Source organism: Schistocerca gregaria, chromosome X (assembly GCF_023897955.1).
Source record: "Schistocerca gregaria isolate iqSchGreg1 chromosome X, iqSchGreg1.2, whole genome shotgun sequence".
In the NCBI taxonomy this organism is placed as follows: domain Eukaryota; kingdom Metazoa; phylum Arthropoda; class Insecta; order Orthoptera; family Acrididae; genus Schistocerca; species Schistocerca gregaria.
The window spans coordinates 695,606,218-695,626,142 of NC_064931.1; the positions used below are offsets into that span (position 1 = coordinate 695,606,218).

At 39.4% G+C, this 19,925-nt stretch overlaps 1 protein-coding gene across 2 annotated transcripts in view; it reads left to right on the forward strand.

Annotated features, from left to right (window-relative positions):
* Positions 1 to 16,170, forward strand: part of LOC126297724 (UV excision repair protein RAD23 homolog B-like) — a 146,538-nt gene extending 130,368 nt beyond the window's left edge. For both annotated transcript variants that reach the window (XM_049988865.1, XM_049988864.1), the window contains 2 exons: positions 8,993 to 9,120; positions 15,808 to 16,170. In XM_049988865.1, the coding sequence (XP_049844822.1) occupies positions 8,993 to 9,120; positions 15,808 to 15,918 (239 nt within the window). In that variant the 3' untranslated portion in view covers positions 15,919 to 16,170. The remainder of the gene's footprint in view (positions 1 to 8,992; positions 9,121 to 15,807) is intronic.
* The last annotated feature ends 3,755 nt before the right edge of the window (positions 16,171 to 19,925 follow it).

A 19,925-nucleotide genomic window follows, 5' to 3' on the forward strand; every position in this document is an offset into this window, starting at 1 on the left:
GCTCTTATGCTCACACAAGCAGAGAAAATTGGCACTAGTTGGAAGATGCTCATTTGTCTCCAAGCACTGCCAATTTTAAGCTGCCTATATACTGTATATGTTGTTAAGAGTAACGGTGCTAGCACGGCTGCAAGCAGCAGACATTGCCTTCCCCTTACCACTCCTCTCCCCTCAACAGCATTTATGTGGTAGCAGGGCCATTCCCAGTGGTCAACACATGAATCATCAAGTTATCGTGGCCACATAGTATTATAAATTGCAGGATGCAATTAACTGAGGTGTTTCCCCCCCCCCCCCCCCCCCCCTCCCTGCCTCCAAGTAAATACAATACGGGACTTCCCCTCTTGTATCAGCTGCTCTATACTCATCTCTCTCAAACTGTATGCCACCACACGGCATATGCCTATAGCATCACGACCCTGCTTCGGCTGATTTTGCAGTGGCTGTGCCACACTTGTGCTGACAAATTTGTCAGACACTTAGCGAATGGTCGTGTCACTCGTTCCTGCACCGCAACCAAATGCAACTATGCAAATTGTAGAAAAATTTATCTAAGTGGTGAAACGTATTACATGTTGAATTGTCTGTGTGGACCTAATAACATTTAGTTATATAAATATTATAAATATGAATATCTTAAATCTCTGACAGACAAAAGAAAAAAATTGGCCCCAAATTTGCCGCCTGTAAAATCTGCCGACCTAGGCTCCAGCCTGCTCATCTTGTTGCTAAATCTGTCACTGCAAATGCCGCTTCTCTGGTGTCTGTAGACAAATCAGTGTGGCTGTGGCTTTCATTTGTATAAGAGCCTTTCTTTTTTTTTCCACAAAAATTGTTGTGAAGTTTCACAAGAAACGTGAAAAGCAACAACCGAAACATATCTGTACTGAAATAAGTGTATGGCAAAGACTGTTTATGTCTCACACCCGGGATGCCCATAAACATAAAAAACAAATGAAATTATTGAAAAAGTAGCTAATGTGATTCAGTCTGACGATCGGTAGAGTGTTTGATCAGTTGTTGAAACTGTAGGAATTGATCAACAATGCGTAAGGCAAATTTTACATAACCAACTTAACATGAGAAAACTGTCTGGGAAACAGGTGCCGAAAATTCTCACGATTGAAGAAAAAGAAACTTGTGAAGCTGTTTGTGCTGACACTTAATACCATTAAAAACTATCTTAATTTCTTGGAAAGAGTGATAACATATGGCAAATCTTGGTTTTCACTTACAATCCAGAAACTAACAGCCAGTCAATGCATTGGAAGGCCCAACTTCACTGAGAACAGAAAAAGCTTGAATGAGCAAATGAGGATTCAAAATGATGATAGATTTTCAAATATTATGATAGATTTTCAGTACTCATTGAATCACAATTTTAAATGTAGGTGTGAACCATCAACGATACGAGAATATGTTTTGTGTAGTACAGCCAACCGGTTGCAACAAGATTTAATTTGACATGACTTCAACACTGACTGTTGGTGTCTTCATATTACAAAACCATTAGCATGGAATAAAACCAAGAATAGATGGTTATTATACCGAACAAACTTAAGAGGTAACTATACTTGGGTACTGACAGATTGAAACAGATTTATGAGCCAAATGCTCTAATCGTAAAAGATGATTTGGTAAAATCACATTTTTAAAACCCCAAAAAATTACAGGTATTGCAACTGACATAGCAATAGTACTTGATAGTAAAAACTGTAGCTACGTAGTATAGCACACTGTACATCACTAAGGGCTGTTAGAGAAAACAGGCGCCGGCAGTCGTGCCCAAGCAGTCTGGAACCGCACGACCGCTACGGTCGCAGGTTCGAATCCTGCCTCGGGCATGGATGTGTGTGATGTCCTTAGGTTAGTTAGGTTTAAGTAGTTCTCAAGTTCTAGGGGATTGATGACCTCAGATGTTAAGTCCTATAGTGCTCAGAGCCATTTGAACCAGAAAACAGGCACTGGAGGTGACATCAGACGAAGAGGCTAACAGGCCAAAGTTGCCACAATGTAGGTGTAAAACAAGTCATGTCATCTATTAACAGTTAAAGAAATCAACTGATTACATTAAAAAAATATATTTAAATGGCGCATAAGTGTTCATTATGCAAGTGAACGGCCACTATTACACAAAAACTATTTTAAAGGACAATGCAATAGCAAATATTCCATACATCTTGTGTGAAAACAATTTACAGTGTAAAAGGAGAGAGGAAGACGAGATTTTATAGTCTACACTGAGGAAAGAGAGGAGTCAACTTTAGGCTTTATAATATTAAAGAAATGTTTATTATGTAGCGTTAGGCTTAGGGCCTGTAATTAATAAATGATCAGCAAAGCCAAGTTCTATATATTTGTACCTTTTTCCCTTAAGAGGTGCTCTTGAAAAATGCTCGACAGACAATGCTCGTCTTGTCTGTCCTGTGCAATAGGCTGAACACGTGTCACAGCTAATCTTGTGAAAACATGTGTTTTGTAAAGGAGAATGCACTAGTTTCAATTTATGAATAAGATTATTTTTAAAACTATTTAATAGAAAATATACTTTACAATCATATTTGATTTGGGGGAGAAGCAGTACTCGGTAATATATAGGCCCTGAAAATTGCATAGAAAATTTTTTTGTTCTATTCATTCTGCCTGCCAAGAGTGATGATTTTGTTATTGGTTTTATTTCTGAAAGTATTGTCCACTATGGTTGGTTCGTATCCATTACTGACTGATAGTTTCAATCAAAATAATGTCATCATCGAGATTTTCGTCAGATAAAGGAGTGGAAACAGCCCTATGGAAGGAAGCATGGAGAAAGACTTTTTATGTCAAAATGAGGGTATGTTGAACATGATGGTACTGTTCTATCAGTGCAGGTTTCTTTGTGAGAAAAATGAAAGAAATTTTGTTATCAACTGTTGTTAACATTAGATGCAAATAATTTAACTGTCTGAATTCATTTTTGAGCTCATATGTGAAAGTAATTTTTTCGTGCAGTTCGTTAGAGATTCTGAAGAGTTGATCAGTGCCATTATTAGGCCCTCTGTAGATAATCAAAATGTCATCAACATACCTGGAATATGAAAGAATACCTAGAGTGGCGGCTGAAATATGACTGTATTTGCAAGAATACCAACTAATGGATTACCCATTGCAAGACTGTAGGATTGCTGATAGAACTGTCCGTTGGAATCAGAATAATTGTGTTTGACTACAGTCTGAATTAAATTTGTGAAGCCAGTAATCTGCTTATCATAAATCTCTTTTTTATGAAGATGTAAATTTTTTCTACTGTAGTTAAAGTTTTGATTTTTAAAATTGAACAATAACATCATCATATTTTGATCACAATGTAAGTATATTATTATTTTACTGATGCGATTTTGACTGTTGAGAATTGAATAACTATTTTGAAAGGCATAAGATCTTTTTTATCTTGTCATGAAGAAACTTTGCTAGATTGTGAAAATCATATTCATACTTTTTGTGTATGTAGAGACTAGTAAAGTCTCTAAAATTGTGTCATTTCATTTATACTATTAGAAATTTGACGAATCTTATGACCCTTTTTGTGGACTCTAAACTGAGAACATAACTTTGGAAGTTCAGGGTTCGTGTTAATCAGCTGTCTTTTTATGGAACAGTCTCAGTAGAAATTTATCATCATTAATTGTGGATCTAATTTCTCTTTGCCAAACTTGACTGAGTCCTCATGTAGCTAAATAAGTATTGTTTTACTAAAAAAAAAAGGGGGGGGGGGATTCATTACATAATCGTGTTTGCCTGCAACAATTAGGTCATTGTCTTTATCAGATTTCCTTATTAATGCATGATTCTCTTTAAGCTTATGTTAACGTTCTTAATTTTTTTATCACAATTAACTGTACTTTGAAAATTGGCTAAATGTTTGCTTACAATATTGCACACATTATGAGCTTTACTGGTCTGGAAAGACCTTTTCATTTTTATGTTCTTGAGACCAGTTTTTTTTAATCAGATAAATTAGGCCTTCATTATACTTTCAACCTTTCCAATATGGAAACAGTAGTTTGTAACAAAAACTTAACAGTTGTTTGAGGAAAACATTATTTTCAAGCTGCATGAGGACCCCACTCCAGTTTTGCAAAGTGAAATTAGGTCTGTTATTAATTATGCAAAAAATTTCTACTCAGACCATTTCATAAAAGGTACCTGATTAACATGAACTTTCAACCTACAAAGTTATGTTCTCAGTTTAAAGTCCACAAAATGATCATCCAACTTGCCATTCAATTTCCAACAGACAAAATCGCATTAGGAAAATAAAATGCTTACATTTTGATCAAAATACCCAGCTGTTATCATTCTGTTTTAAAAATCTTAACATGAACATATCTGTGAAAATACACTTAAGCTATAGTAGGGAAAAATTTAAGTCTTCAGAAAAAAGAGATTTCTGATGAGCAGATTACTGACTTCATGAATTTAATTCAAATTGTAGTGAAATATAACTATTTTGAATTCAACAGACAATTGTATCAGCAATCGAATGGTCATACATTGGGTATTCAGTTTGCTGGTATTCTTGAAAACGTATTCATAAATTCCTTAGAAGAAAAATTTTGTAAGAATTTTTCAGCAGCGACTGTAGGTATTCTTTTGCACATCAGATATGTAGATGACATTTTGCTTATTTACAGAGGGCCTAATAAAGACACTGATCATCTCTTCTAAATCTTTAATGCACTTCACGAAAAATTTACTTTCACATATGTGCTCAAAAATTAATTATATCAGTTATTATTTGGATCTAATATTAACAATAGTTGATGACAGAATTTCTTTCAATATTTTTCCTAAAGAAACGTGCACCGATCAAATAGTACTGTCCTGTTCAACATACCCTCATTTTCACAAAAAAGTCTTTCTTCATTCTGCCATCCATAGAGCTGTTTGCACTCCTGTATCTGATGAAAATCCTAATGCTGAGCTAATTTGATTAGAAGTCTCACAGTCAAAATGGTTAGGAACCAACCATAGTGGACCATATTTTTAAAAATAACAGACGGAATGAAGCGTCTGTATCTTAAAGGATAGAGCTTCTCCTCCAAAACAGATATGATTGCAGAGTATATTTTCTATAAAATAGTTTTAAAAATAATCTTATTTGTATTTTGAAACTAGTGCATTCTCGCTTACAAGGCTCAGGTTTCCACAAAATTGGCTGTGACACACGTCCAGCGTTTGCATGGGACAGACAGAATGAGCAATAATTGTTAGATATCAAGAATATCTCTTAGGGAGAAAAAGTACAAATATATGACTCACCTTTGCTGATGATTTATTAATTACAGGCCACAAGCCATGATTTCAGTCTACTACACGAGAAAAGAAAGGCTTCAGATATAATTTCTTTGAAGAATTAGAAACATTCAAACATCTTTCTCTTAAAGCCAGTTTAATTCTGAATGACCATTTGTCACTAAGTAATAAAGATTTCTTTAATGGTACAAAGCCCTTACTTTGAAATGCTTAAAATTGACACCTCATTTTCCTCAGAGTAGCCTCTAAAATCTCGTCTTCCTCTTTTCATTTCATTATTACTTTGTAATTTGTTTTCATACAAAATGTATAGAATATTTGGTATGGCATTGTCCTGTAATAAAAAATAATATAAATTTAAAAAATTGTAATGCTGGCTGTTGATATGTGAGATGAACCCTTATATGCTGTTTCAAATATTGTTCTTAATGTAAGCACTTGATTTCTTCAACTGTTAATAGGTGGCATGACTTGTTTCGTGTACACATTGCAGCAGCTTCGACCTGTGAACCTCTTAGACTGATGTCATCTCCAGTGCCTGTTTCCTCTAACAACCTTCAGCGTTGCACAGTGTGCTATGTCATGTAGCTATAATGTTAACTGACAAGTGCCACTGTTATGTCAGTTCCAATACTTGTAATTTGTGTATGGTTTTAAATGTGATTTTTAATGTATTTTATATGACGAAAGCATTTTCCTCATAAAACATGTGAGTATAGCCAACCTCGTAAATTTGTTTGGTATTATAACCATCTATTCTTGGTTCTAATCTGTACTAACAGTTTGGTAATCATTTATAGGTAATAGTTTTTGGTTTTTCTTATGAAGACACCCATGGTTAGTATTGAAACCAGATTAAGTAAAATCTTTTGGCAACTGATTGGCTGTATTATACGAATCATATTGGTGGAATCGTGTATCTTTGCTCGTTTCTTGAAGGTAAAACTGTTAATCAAAGTTAAGCCATAAAGGAATTATTTACATTAGCTGCCAGTGGGCATTGATATATCAATTGGGAAAGTTGAAAATTTGTGCTAGACCGGGATTCGAACTGGGGTTTCCTGCTTACAGAGGCACTGAACACTGCACCATCCGGATATGGAAGTGCACAGACTACACTAGCACTCTGAAATTCTCAACTTACCCACACACTACTGACATAGTGCCCTCGCCCATTATCCTCATTACTCACAGCATTTAGTCAATTGCCATGAGTTAAAGCATGGTGAGCAGCTGCACTGAAGTGATCATTGGCCGCAGTATCAAAACAGTGTCTGTTTATTCAGGAATGTCGATAATAACCGACACATCGTATGTAATCAGAATTACTTCCATGAGTTTCTTGCTCAATTCTGTGAGAAAATAGAAAAAATTACCCAAATTGTCAAAGAACAAGTCATGGGTTCTGCATCAAAGACAATGCACCAGCTCATAGCACATTGTTTGTTAAGAGGTTTCTAATAAAATACAGCATCTCAGCATTAGACCACTCACCTTATTCACCTGACATAGCACCATGTGACTATTATCTAGTCCCCCAGGGCAAATCTACATTAAAAGGAACAAGATTTCTGTCTGTTGAAGCAGTGGAAGAGGACCTCACAGAGGAAGATTTGTGTCAGTGTGTCCATCAGTGAAAAATCTGCATGGAGTGCTATATGTATAGAAGAGGGGAATATATTGAGGGTCAGAGTAACTAAGTATTCATGTTCTTGATAAAATGTTTTACAGCAACAGTCAAATTTTTTATAGCCATGCCTTGTATTTTACACCCTGTCCAATAAGGATTTTTTCCAAAGTAAAAATCGCGTTCGGTCTGGATCTGTGACTTCATTATCTTCAGGAATTCCATGTGAAAACACACGACTCAGATTCGTCGTCATATCAGAAGAAATTGCTTAGTTCGAATCAGTTTCATTGCCTGAATTGCAGATGTATGTATCATTGGGAACTGAATACAGCATCTGCAAGCAACTTGTACCATTTTCGTGAAGCCGTATTGCTGTAAAATGTTATTTCCTTCTGTCAGATTCTCTAGTAAGGCAGAAACCAGCAGTAACTGTTGCAAAAAATATTTTGTGAATTGAACAAAACTTAGTGGAAAAAAAGTGATAGGGGCAGAAAAAAGGATATGTTATGTGCTGGTGGGATCCAATAAGAAAATTTTTGTGTTACTTCACCTTGGCACAGCAATAAAGCACACTGCTTATTTCAGCGTTCTGACATAATTGTAAATTTTTATGACATTTTAAGTTTCAGTGCCATCTTGGTGTGCAAAATGTTACAAATTAAAAAGTATGTTGGTTCCGACAGAGGTTAAGGGATAAACTTTCAATTGTTTTTAAAGCCGTCTCGTGCTGATTTCTGAGTCTGTTTCTTGAGACTGTTCTTCCTTTTTGCAAAACACCGTTAAGGACGTATTACCTAGTTACCACCTATATTAGGTTCTGATCTCATTTAAAAGATACTAATGAACGGTTTGGGTTAGAAGTTTGTCATTGTGTCCTGGATTTCATGAAAATTGTATGTAGTGCTTCACGTGGTCATTTTAGTGTATTGAGTTTATTCTCAACTAGCTGATAAGAGTTTCAGTGCCCTGTTAATGCTATTGTTGAATGACTAAACAATTCCTGTATTGGCATGCAGAACTGCGAAAGTAGTTAATTCCCTTATGTGAAAATAAAGGAAAAGGAAATCTGTAGACTATATTAGTCTAAATGTTAAATTTTTTTATTATGTGGTGACACAGTTTACAAAGAGAACAATGTCCACACCATAAGGAAATTGAGTCTCCTCATTAGTGTTGTAACTAGGCCAGGGTAACGTGTTTTGTTGTGACAATAGCTGTGGTGGTGACTAAATAATTGCTTCATCAGTTTTGTTAATATTAATTGTTGAAACACATTGGTGTTTGTGACACATTGTTATTTGACAGTTAAAACTACCACTGTACATTCTTCTTGCTCATATGTGGTTTGAATAGCAAGTAGTCTCTTTGCATTCCTCATCCTAACAAGTATGGTTTCAGGACGCACATTAAGATTTTGATCAAATCTGCAAGTATAAAAACTCCAGGATTTTTGTAGTTCTTTACCTTTGTTTCCTAATTCTTGGGAGCACAACATAATTTTGATATATAGTTCTTTGTAAAATTTAAATAGTGGAATAAAGTACAATTATGCATGAATAAAATGTACCACCTTATCGCTGTGAATTTGAAAGAATTTTTCATTTAAGTCAACAAGTGTTATTTACAAGCTGTTGGTATGTGGTACAATATAAAATTACACTCTAAGGCTGGTAGTAACTTGATTTTATTTTGAATTAGATATCACTGTGAAGAATATACAAGATGAAGGTTTGTGTGCTTGCAGTTTAAAAATGATACAGCAAACTGCTAACAGCAATTACAATGTCACATACAAGTCAATGGTTGGGTAAATAATGGCTTTGCGGACACTATGATCTCTCTGATGATGATAAATGTGTGTAAGCATTTAAGGATAGATTTGAAACAAAAGCTTTTTCTAGATCTAATACTTTAAAGGTTAAAGATTTTTCAAGTTTTGAACTAAATTATTTCAGTAATTCAACTACATTAATTACAATTTAGAGGATGTTGTGTGGCAACATACACTAAACATCACACCTTTGTATTGTGTTGTGAGTAATTATGTGAAATGAATGCTGTTCTTAGGACCAGTATCAACTCCTGGAACTGATAGTACCCGTGAATCTTCTGCTCGTGCTGCTTCCGATGAGGGAGGCTTGTTTTCACCTGGCCCAATACAAATCACCCAGCAGGATCGTGAGGCAATTGATAGGGTAAGATTGATATCTCTCTCTCTCTCTCTCTCTCTCTCTCTCTCTGTGTGTGTGTGTGTGTGTGTGTGTGTGTGTGTGTGTGTGTGTGTGTGTGTGTGTGTGTGTGTGTGTGAGAGATCAGGTGGAGAAGGTCTCTTAGATCTCTGTAACAAGTACAAGTACACCTTGGTCCTAAAATCAACAGTTGTCAAGCCTCTGTTGAGGAAGACTGTATCATGTAGTTATAGAATGTTCAGGTATTGAGAGGAACCAATATAGACTTTGTAGACTCTTTGACTCTCACTGGTCAAGACAGACCTGAAACCCTTAAGGAGAGCACCAAATCCTCAAAGTAGCTTGAGATTTCCAGGTTCAACACTGTGACTTCACAATGAAGATTGTGATTTTCATGGTACACTGAGGAAAAATGCTTTGGAAGAAGAATGGCCTTCCTTACAAAAGGCTCTACTGGATGTTGTCTAAGAAACTATCCCCACTTTATTCAACAAAGGTATGATCAGGCTGTAGAAGAAATGTTTGAAGCCTGAGTCAGGTGGAACCACTGTAAGAATAAATCCAATCCCGAGGCCCTCATCAAGCAAAGAACGACACTATCTGCAGAGTGAAGAGAAATTACTACACAACCGGCAGAAGAAAACTTGGAGGGAAACAACTCAGGAGACCTGCACAAGGAACCCAAGAAGCAGACAACCCAGTATACAGCTCCTACCATATTTCTCCATGGGCCAGATTGAATGCTGCAGCTGAACAACAGGGACTGCACCAACCACCTTGCAGACAGTTTCCAGAAGCTCCTCTGCACGGGATAAGCTAAAGAGAGACTTAATCTTTCCTGACCCTTCCACTAGGAACCCTGATTTTCAACAACCACAAATGCACAAGCAGAGGATGTCATGAGGAGTTTTAAGAACAACAAGGCCTCAGGCAAAAATTGCATAGTATCAGAGATATGGAAACACACAAATGAACAGTCATGTAGAATATCTTCTGGTAAACCTTCCGGGATGTAAGGTCGTGGTCCATGAAACTGTTCAGCTCCTAACCACGACCTTACATCTCGGAAGGTTTACCATAAGATATGTCATCTGGTCGTGAAAGCCTTCATACTATGAGTCATGTAGAATATCCAATAATGCAGGACATGGGGATGACAGAGAGTTTACTAGAAGGCTGGATGGCTGTTGTGTTTAACCCACTGCACAAGAAGGTAAGCAAGACAAACCTTAAGAATTACAGGTCACCTACAAGACCCTCTCTGCAGCCCTGCTAACTAGGACCACCACCCAGTTAGGCCAACAATAGGTGAATAGGAGGCTAGCTTCTGCATCAAGGGATCCTGTGCAGAACAGATACAAAATCTTAATACAGCACCAACTTCAGCTAGGAAAGCCAAGTTAGAAGCCCCTAGTAGAATTTTAGAAGGGATAAGAAGCTCTTTTAACCACACTTGTTGACCTAATCTTACTAGCAAACAAGATTGGAGGAGGCTACTTGCAACCTACAGAGCTTAACACTGGCTGAAAAATCAACATCCAGAATACTGAATTCATGGTTGACATCAAGGAAGCCCCTTCTAGAATTCCAGGAGAAGACAACACCATATGAAATGTACTTGAAGTCAAGTACCTAGGAGAGTGGATCTCTGCAAACCAGAATGAAAACCTTGCCATAGAGACCAGATGTACCAAATTTCATAGGGCTTACCACTCCTGCCACAGTATCTACATATCCATATGTGTCTCCAAAAACCTTGGAGTTCAAGGAGAAGAAGATCTTGAGGAGGATACCAGGGCCTGTAAGAGAAGGGGAAGGCACCTACAGAAAGGACCTGTAAGAGAAGGGGAAGGCACCTACAGAATCTGGCATCATGAGTTGTTTAAACACAAGGATGGCACAATCGTGTGTAAAGAAAAGGCAACTGGCCTTCTGTGGACACTTGACCCTCTTGAATCCTGAAAGGCTCACCACAAGGGTCTTCACAGTGAGCAGTAGAGGGGAAAGTCTCCAAGAGCAAGTGAATTCCATTGTTAAAATCTGATCAGGAACGACTGGAGAACCTATTGTAGAAAACACAGGACCAAATGTGTTTCTGGCAAGCCAACTGATGAAGATTTCCCAAAGCCCTTCACCAGAATGAAAACCAAAGGGACAAAATTTTGGGGGGTGGGTGGGGAGAGCTGGTTCACAAACAAAAAGTATAGTCGTACTGAAAGAAGAAAAGAATAAAACTTTATCAAGGAGCAGATACGAGCCCTGTGATAATCGGTAGGCCCAGATAGTGAAGAAGAAGAAGAAGAAGATAATGATCAAGATGAAGTAGTTAAGGATAGTACTTTGTTAAATTGCTCTGGGTGTCTCTTCTTTGCTACTCCATTACTGTTGGTCGTCTGATACAGTATCATGAAACTGTCCATTTCTCCTGTTTGTTCTTAAGATATCTGTCGTGCTTTTTATTTTCTAAATGTGACTTAATGATAGAATGCACTGCTTCTACATTTCTTGAGCATTTCCCAATGTTTTGCAATCTTTTTGCCTTGCCAATTCAAGATTCACCTCTGCTGCATCTTTGAGTAGTTTTTGCTGTTTATGACACACTTTTGTAAAATTACCTTGTTTGGTATCGGATTAAAGCAAATAGAAATTTTCCTGCTCTCTTTCATGGAAGGTCAGTTCTGATCCCTGTCTCCACCCCACCCTTTGCACCCAATCTATATTGTTGTGGATTATTTACTGTCTGTAGTTTTCAATGTTATTTACTGTCTTTTGTTAGTTACAGTAAAATCTAGTTGCGATATGAAGCAAGAAACTTGTTGTAACAGAAAAAAATACTTCAACTAATCAACCAAAGAAGGTACAAACATTCAGAGAAAAATAGGAATAAAGCTACATAAGTAACTTAGGAAAGAAATAGATAGGACACGCTGGGGAGCTAAAGTGAAATGTTGCAGAAAAAAATGTAAAGAAATAAAAAAAAGTCATCGGTGTGACAAATTCAGCGCATAGAAAAGTCAAAAGTAAGTTTTAAAAGCAAGGGTGTTAACATTAAAGTGTTACAGGAAAAAGGAAAGAGCAGATAGATGTAAAGAGAGCATTTGAAGATCTCTACGAGAGGAAGATGATGATGATGTGATGAAAGAGAAAACAGGACTCAATATGGAAGACATTGGGGATCCAGTATTTGAATTAGAATTGAAAAGAGCTTTGGAAGACTTGAGATAAGCTAAAATGGAAGGCATTGATAACATTCCTTAGGAATTAAAGGTGGTTTGTAGACAGTGTGTGACAGGAGATATACCATCAGACTTACAGAAAAATATCATCTGCACAATCCCAAAGATAGCAATAACAGGTGAGTGTGGAAACTATTGCACAATCAGCTTAACAGCTCGTGCTTCAAAGTTACTGACTAGAAATATATACAGTAGAATGGAAAAGAAAATTGAGGATCTCTTAGGTGACAGTCAGTCTGGCTGCAAGAAATGTAAAGGCACAAGAGAGGAAGTTCTGGCATTGCATTTGATAATGTAGGCAAGACGTAAGAAAAATTGAGACCTGTTCATAGGATTTGTGGACCTAGAAAAAATCATTTGACAACGAAAAATGGTGCAAGGTGTTCAAAATGGGGAGGGACGTGTAATATACACAAAAGCCAAGAGGGAATAATAAGAATGGAAAATTGTAAATGAAGTGCTGAGTTTAAAAATGGTGTTGGACAGGGATGCAGTCTTCAGCCACTACTGTGCAGTCTGTACATCAAAGAAGCAATGACTGAACTACAAGAAAAGTTCAGAAGCAGGATTAGAGTCAGGGTGAAAAGACATGGATTATAAGATATACTTGCCACACGGCATCTAAGTGAAAGTGAAGAAGGACCTGGTGAACAGCCTAATGGGTACAGAATATGGATTGAGAGTAAACTGAAGAAAACTAAAGTAATGAGGAACAACAGAAATTAGATTAGCAAAAAACTTAACATCAAAATTGCTGAATAACATCATCTGTTAACATCAAGGAATAACTTCAATGGTTCTAGAGGGAGTTGGGAGTGGAAGATGGTAAAAACTGATCAGGAAGACAGAGATTGGAGTATATGCAACAAATAACTGAAGATGTCAGGTGTAGGCGCTACTCCAAAATGAAGAGGTGACGCAGGGTACTAGGTTGTGAATGGCTACATCAGACCAATCAGACGGCTGATTACCACTAAAAGGACACTCTGGAAAGGACTAGGTGCCTAATTTCCTCTACCTTGTCTGCCATACTCTGCCTTCACCCCCACCCACGATTCTCTACCTATAGCTCAGACCCTCTGCCTTGTGGCCCCAGCCCCTGCTGTGGGCCCACATCCTAAATGTTCCTCACCCCCCTTCTCCAAAAATCTTCTACCTTTCCCACAATCCTCTGCGTAGCCCCTCCATGTCCTCTACAATACCCCCCCCCCCCCCCGACACACGCACGCGCACACACACACACACACACACACACACACACACACGCACACGCACACGCACACGCACACACACACGCACACGCGCTTGGCTCCCCCCCTTTCCGTGCCCTCCACCTTGGCCCCCCCCCTTTCCGTGCCCTCCACCTTGCCCCCCCCCCTTTCCGTGCCCTCCACCTTGGCCCCCCCCCCCCCTTTCCGTGCCCTCCACCTTGGCCCCCCCCCTTTCCGTGCCCTCCACCTTGGCCCCCCCCTTTCCGTGCCCTCCACCTTGGCCCCCCCCCTTTCCGTGCCCTCCACCTTGCCCCCCCCCTTTCCGTGCCCTCCACCTTGGCCCCCCCCCTTTCCGTGCCCTCCACCTTGGCCCCCCCCCCTTTCCGTGCCCTCCACCTTGCCCCCCCTTTCTCCCCCCTTTCCGTGCCCTCCACCTTGCCCCCCCTTTCCGTGCCCTCCACCTTGCCCCCCCTTTCCGTGCCCTCCACCTTGCCCCCCCTTTCCGTGCCCTCCACCTTGCCCCCCCTTTCCGTGCCCTCCACCTTGCCCCCCCTTTCCGTGCCCTCCACCTTGCCCCCCCTTTCCGTGCCCTCCACCTTGCCCCCCCTTTCCGTGCCCTCCACCTTGCCCCCCCTTTCCGTACACTCCACCTTGCCCCCCCCCTTTCCGTACACTCCACCTTGCCCCCCCCCCTTTCCGTGCCCTCCACCTTGCCCCCCCTTTCTCCCCCCTTTCCGTGCCCTCCACCTTGCCCCCCCCTTTTCGTACCCTCCACCTTGCCCCCCCCTATCAACCCCCCTGTCCCCCCCTACCCCCCTTCCCCCCCTTTCCGTACCCTCCACCTTGCCCCCCCCCTTCCATACCCTCCACCTTGCCCCCGCCCCCCGTTTTCCGCGCCGTCCACCTTGCCCCCGCCCCCCGTTTTCCGCGCCGTCCACCTTGCCCCCGCCCCCCGTTTTCCGCGCCGTCCACCTTGCCCCCACTCCCCCGTTTTCCGCGCCGTCCACCTTGCCCCCGCCCCCCGTTTTCCGCGCCGTCCACCTTGCCCCCGCCCCCCGTTTTCCGCGCCGTCCACCTTGCCCCCACCCCCCCTTTTCCGCGCCGTCCACCTTGCCCCCGCCCCCCCTTTTCCGCGCCGTCCACCTTGCCCCCTCCCCCCTTTTCCGCACCGTCCACCTTCTCCCTCCCCCCCCCCCTTTTCCGCGCCATCCACCCTGGCCCCCCAGTCCGTGACCTTTCACCACCCCTTTCTACACCCTCTACCCCTTCCACACCCTGTCATCACCCCCTTCCAAGTCCTCTACCATGCTCTCCCCCTAGATTGCCCCTCCCTCATCCTTGTCCCCCATTTTTGATCGTCCCATGCTATACCTCACCCTTCCACCTATGCCCACTCTTTCTCTACTGCCTCCCAAGCTCTATCTCCCCTCATCCTACATATCACCCTGCCCCTCCCTCTGCATCCTCCACCCTGCTCTCTGCCTCCCCTTTCTGTACCCTCCACCTTGGCCCCCCTTTCCATGTCCCCCACCTAGGTCCCCAGTTCATGACCCCTCCTCCATTCCAGGTCGAATGCCTTCTGCCTCCTCCACCCTGCCTTCTGCCTCTCCCCCTGCAGCTGCCAATGTGCCCCCTGTCTCTCTAAATCCCCCTTGCCATCTGCCTCTTCCGGTGTGTACCTTCTCCCATTTCTACCTCCCACTCCCTGTCCTAGTATTCTACTTCCGCAGTCTTCTGCCTCCCCAATCCATGTCCTCTACCCTGCTGCATCAACCCATCCCCAACCCATGTTCCTCTTCCTTATTATGCCCACACCACCTCCAATCCATGTCCTCTTCCCTACTGCTACCACCCCACCTGCAATCCATGTCATCTATCCTGTGTGTGTGTGTGTGTGTGTGTGTGTGTGGTGTTAAATATTTACTTCATTGTAATTCTTCATTACAGGAATCATCAGTTGTAAAAAGACCTCTTCTTTAATCCACATCATTATGGCCTTCTTTATAGCATGTATTGCAGGATGTAAAGGATTTCTTAAATGAATAATGCTAGTGTTCTTGTATTTTTATAATGTTTCAGTGTTTATGCAAACTTAAATTGCATGTTATTGAATGTAAATTTCATTGATACAGCTTTAGAGCCCAAAATGACATTTTGCCCTATGCAATTTGGACACACATTAATGGTGCATTTAATTTTTTGATCCTAGACTGTCCAGTTGAAATTACAATTGCAATTTGTTTCAGTTGAAAGCCCTGGGATTTCCTGAGCACCTTGTTATACAGGCATATTTTGCCTGTGAGAAGAATGAGAATTTGGCAGCAAATTTCTTGCTTTCGCAGAATTTAGATGACTGAATTTTCAGTGTCAGGCCTTGTTCAAAAGAGAATATTTATTCTATTATACAATAATACATGCTCCAAACAAGTTAATTAAATTATTTAATGTAAGTTTTTCACTTTGCTGATGGAAAGTTGTTAGTCATGTTTAATGTTAAAAAAAAATGTTTTCAGTTTGTGTTAGTTAAACTCCATTCCAGTATTTGCAATGTCAGATGGAATGAGATGTTCTTTTGTGGAGACTGATTGATTAAAGCATTTTGCAGTTCACTTTTGTTATATTTATTTGAATTAACAGGTGTTGTCATTTAGCAATTACCTTATACCTTTTTTTAAATCCTGTGAGCCATTTTTAAATGTAGTGTGTATCGAGTAGGCAGTCCGAGAGGATTTTGACAACTGTAACTAGAGAAATTTAAGTATATAGGTAGAAACTGGCAGGCTAGTACTTGAGGCATCTGAGAGAGAGATGGCAGTCCATGTGTAGTTTCAGCATGCTTGTACATTTCCAAATATACTAACATTCCTACCAGTATTTGAAACTCTCATGATATCCTTGCCCAGAACTTCGTCACAGTCACAATTTTGTATTTTCCATCAGATCCTCAGGGTTTCCTAAATCTTGACCCTCCAATATCAGTTTCATCAAAATTGAGTTAATTGTCCCAGTGTAGTAATACTAGTCTTATTGAATAATTTTAAATACGTGGTATTAATGTGCATTGGCAATTTTTGCAACAACAAAAGTTGTTTCCAAGCCAGTCTTCTAAATTTAGAAATTCTGTATGAGGAATCAGAGAGGCAGTGTTAATGAAAATTTATTGCCTGTCTGTCTTGAAGGTAAAGAGTGCATGATCTTTTCATTGGTGGTGAATAGAGGTGGACACTTAGGTTTGCTTCTAGTGGATTTGGGTCGGGGGGTGGGGAGTGGATTGGGTTAGATAATTTACAGATTTTTTCAAAACTTCTTGTCCTACTCACATTTGTAATTTTTTTAATTAGCTCAATTATGTGGTCTCCTGTCAGTGTCTGCAATTTTAGACCGTAATTTCTGTAGGAACTGACATAATTGGATGTCCTTATGCTACTGCACAGCTGATGACAACTGCCCACTACTCACCTTTTTGCTAGTGGTGCAGAATTTCCATTGGATATCCCACATCACACTTAGATTGATTCCTGCAGCTTTGAACTCAACTATGAATGGTAAATATAGCCCAGAATTTTCTGAATGAAATTTGTGTGTAATTTTTTTTAACTGTAACAGACAATGTAGGAAACAAATCTTGTATGTTACGCTACTGCATGTGTTGTAAATTGCATGAAAATCCTTGAATGTTAAATGTGCTTTCCTTGGTTTAAGTTATGCAGATTTTCTGGGCATCGAAGACTTTAAAATATGTATTGCCTTAATTTGTGGTGACATCCATTTTACAATGTCCAATCTTGTAAATTCCCTCCTTTATCCCCATCTTTATGTACAGTAGTGGCAAATTCTGAACTGAACTCATCACGGACATCAGCGTACTTTAATATTTTGAAGAAAAGTTTACATCAATTAAGAAGAAAGTGAGTATTTTGTTGGTAAGGTATAATTGTAGAGTGTTTAAAATTTTGGGTAAATGTCAACAATCCAGAACAGAAAATCCATATTGTGTGTTACTACACAGTATAAGAAAAGTTTAATTGCATAACTGAAGGGATAATGGGTACCTACAGGCAATGCAAGTCTCATAGTTGAAGTAAAGATTTTTTTGTTATGCAGTTTGTGTGGTGTATGGTTATCGGTGTGCAGTAACATTTACAAAGAGAATGTTTGTGTCTCATCTCACAAATTAAAAATACTGACAAACATTTAAAAATGACTTGATTAATTCCACATGCTAAATTGTTCCTCATTCATACTGAAACCTACTGAATAATTATGGTAACCATATGAAATAATTATACACTCTCTGTGAATTTACATAGACATATACAGGGTGATTCACAAAGATATGCATATATTTTAGTATGTTATTCTACAAGTAAAACTAAAGTAAAAAGTTCATGTAAACATAGGTCCACAAATGTTTAGTTACGGAGTTACGGCTAATAAAATATTTTGCCTGAAATTTAGCACCTTCGCTAATGTGAAGCCATCACAAAACTGTAAGCGGTTAAATTAAAGTGTGATTTCCATTTATTTTTTTGTTAGGTGAATCTAATAAAACATGCCCAAACGTGTATCTGCAGTAGTTTTCCAGAACATCCAGAGGAGGACAAAGTCAATAAACATAAGACGCATTATGAATGCAATAGACAAAATTAAGAACAACCCTGCAAAACTGTAACGAGCAACAAAATCTGTTCATACACGTGTAGCTCAATGCATTGAATTCAGTGGAGACATTTTTGAACATTTATTGTGAATATATTGTGAAATTGTATGTACACTGAATAACTTCCTTAACACTGGACTTTGTTTTTTCCTGTTCATCCTGAATTCACGTGTGCTATAGTATTAATAAAAGCTGATTATCTGACACATCCATACAGTTCACATTATTACCATAATTTTTCCAAAATTAAATTCTCTACAACATCTATTGAAAATTTTGTGCAATTGTTTGGAATTTAAGAAACAAATTGGGCCAAGTGGTTAATAAACTAAAAATCTTATGAAATTACTTCTTAGCTTATCTGGATGTTCTGGAGAAGTATTGCAGATACACATCTGGGACATGTTTTATTAGATTCACCAGATCAATAACAACAAAATAAATGGAAATCGTGCTTTACTTTAACCTTATACAGTGTTGCAATGGCTTCATATTAGTGAAGATGCTAAATTTCAGGCAAAATCTTTTATTAGCCATAATTCTGTAACTAAACATTTGCAGACCTATGTTTATATGAACTTTTTTCTTGAGTTTTACTTGTAAAATAACATATATAAAATATTTGTATATCTTCGTGAATCACCCTGTATAACGAGTTTTTCAGTTTCTCCTGTATGAGCGTAATGAAAAATTTCAGTGGAACATGTAACACCACTCAGAATTTCATCAACTATTTAAATTTCAAAACTTCCTGGCAGATTAAAACTGTGTGCCAGACCAGAACTCAAATTTGAGTACTTAGCCTTTTGCAAGAAGTGCTCTACCAGTTGAGCCACCAAAGCACGATTCGTGACCCATCCTCACAGTGTAACTTTCCAGTACCTCATCTCCTACATTCCGAACTTTACAGAAGTTTTTCTGCGTAACTTGTTGCACTTGCACGCCTGGTGAGGAAGGGTCATGAGTCGGGCTTGGGTAGCTCAGTTAGGAGACCGCTTGCCTGCAAAAGGCAAAGATCCCTGGTTTGTGTCCTGGTCCAGCACACAGTTGTAATCTCCCAGGAAGTTTCGTACTCTTCTGCAGAGTGAAAATTCATTCTATTTCAATTTCTGTTGCATTCAGTTGTATTACCTGCAACTAACTTACTGTTGTGCTTGATCACAAATGAAACACAGTTTCTCACTTTAACTGTAGAAGAAAGAGTGAAGATTGTAACTTCCATCACCTTATGTTAGTGTTTTGGTTTTGTGTATCTGACTGCAAAAGTAGCTGTATATTCCCCAGTCTTTGCCAGGCAGGAATTTGGTAAACTCAAAGATTCCAAGCCAGTCCTCTGTAACCATGACACACAAATTCTAGGTGGAACTGGAGACTGAAACAATTGCTGTGCCTTTGTGTCGGGTGGAGTGGGTGCGAGGGGCCATGGAGTCGAATGTACAGGATTTTATAACTTGCTTAATGCTGAAATGATTAATTCACAGATTAATTAACAGATTATTAATAATTGCAACAAAATTCTGAGCGTTTATGTAAAAAAAATTAGTCATAGATATTCCATACAAGTAATACACCAAGTAATATCTACAGTGAAAAACGTGTTTGAACTGAGCTATTAGAGGAATGTCACGGATTGTGTCTGGATAGTGCCATAGTCAGACCATTGTTAACAGAAAGCTAGGTTGTTTGTTAGACTCCTGGTGTGGT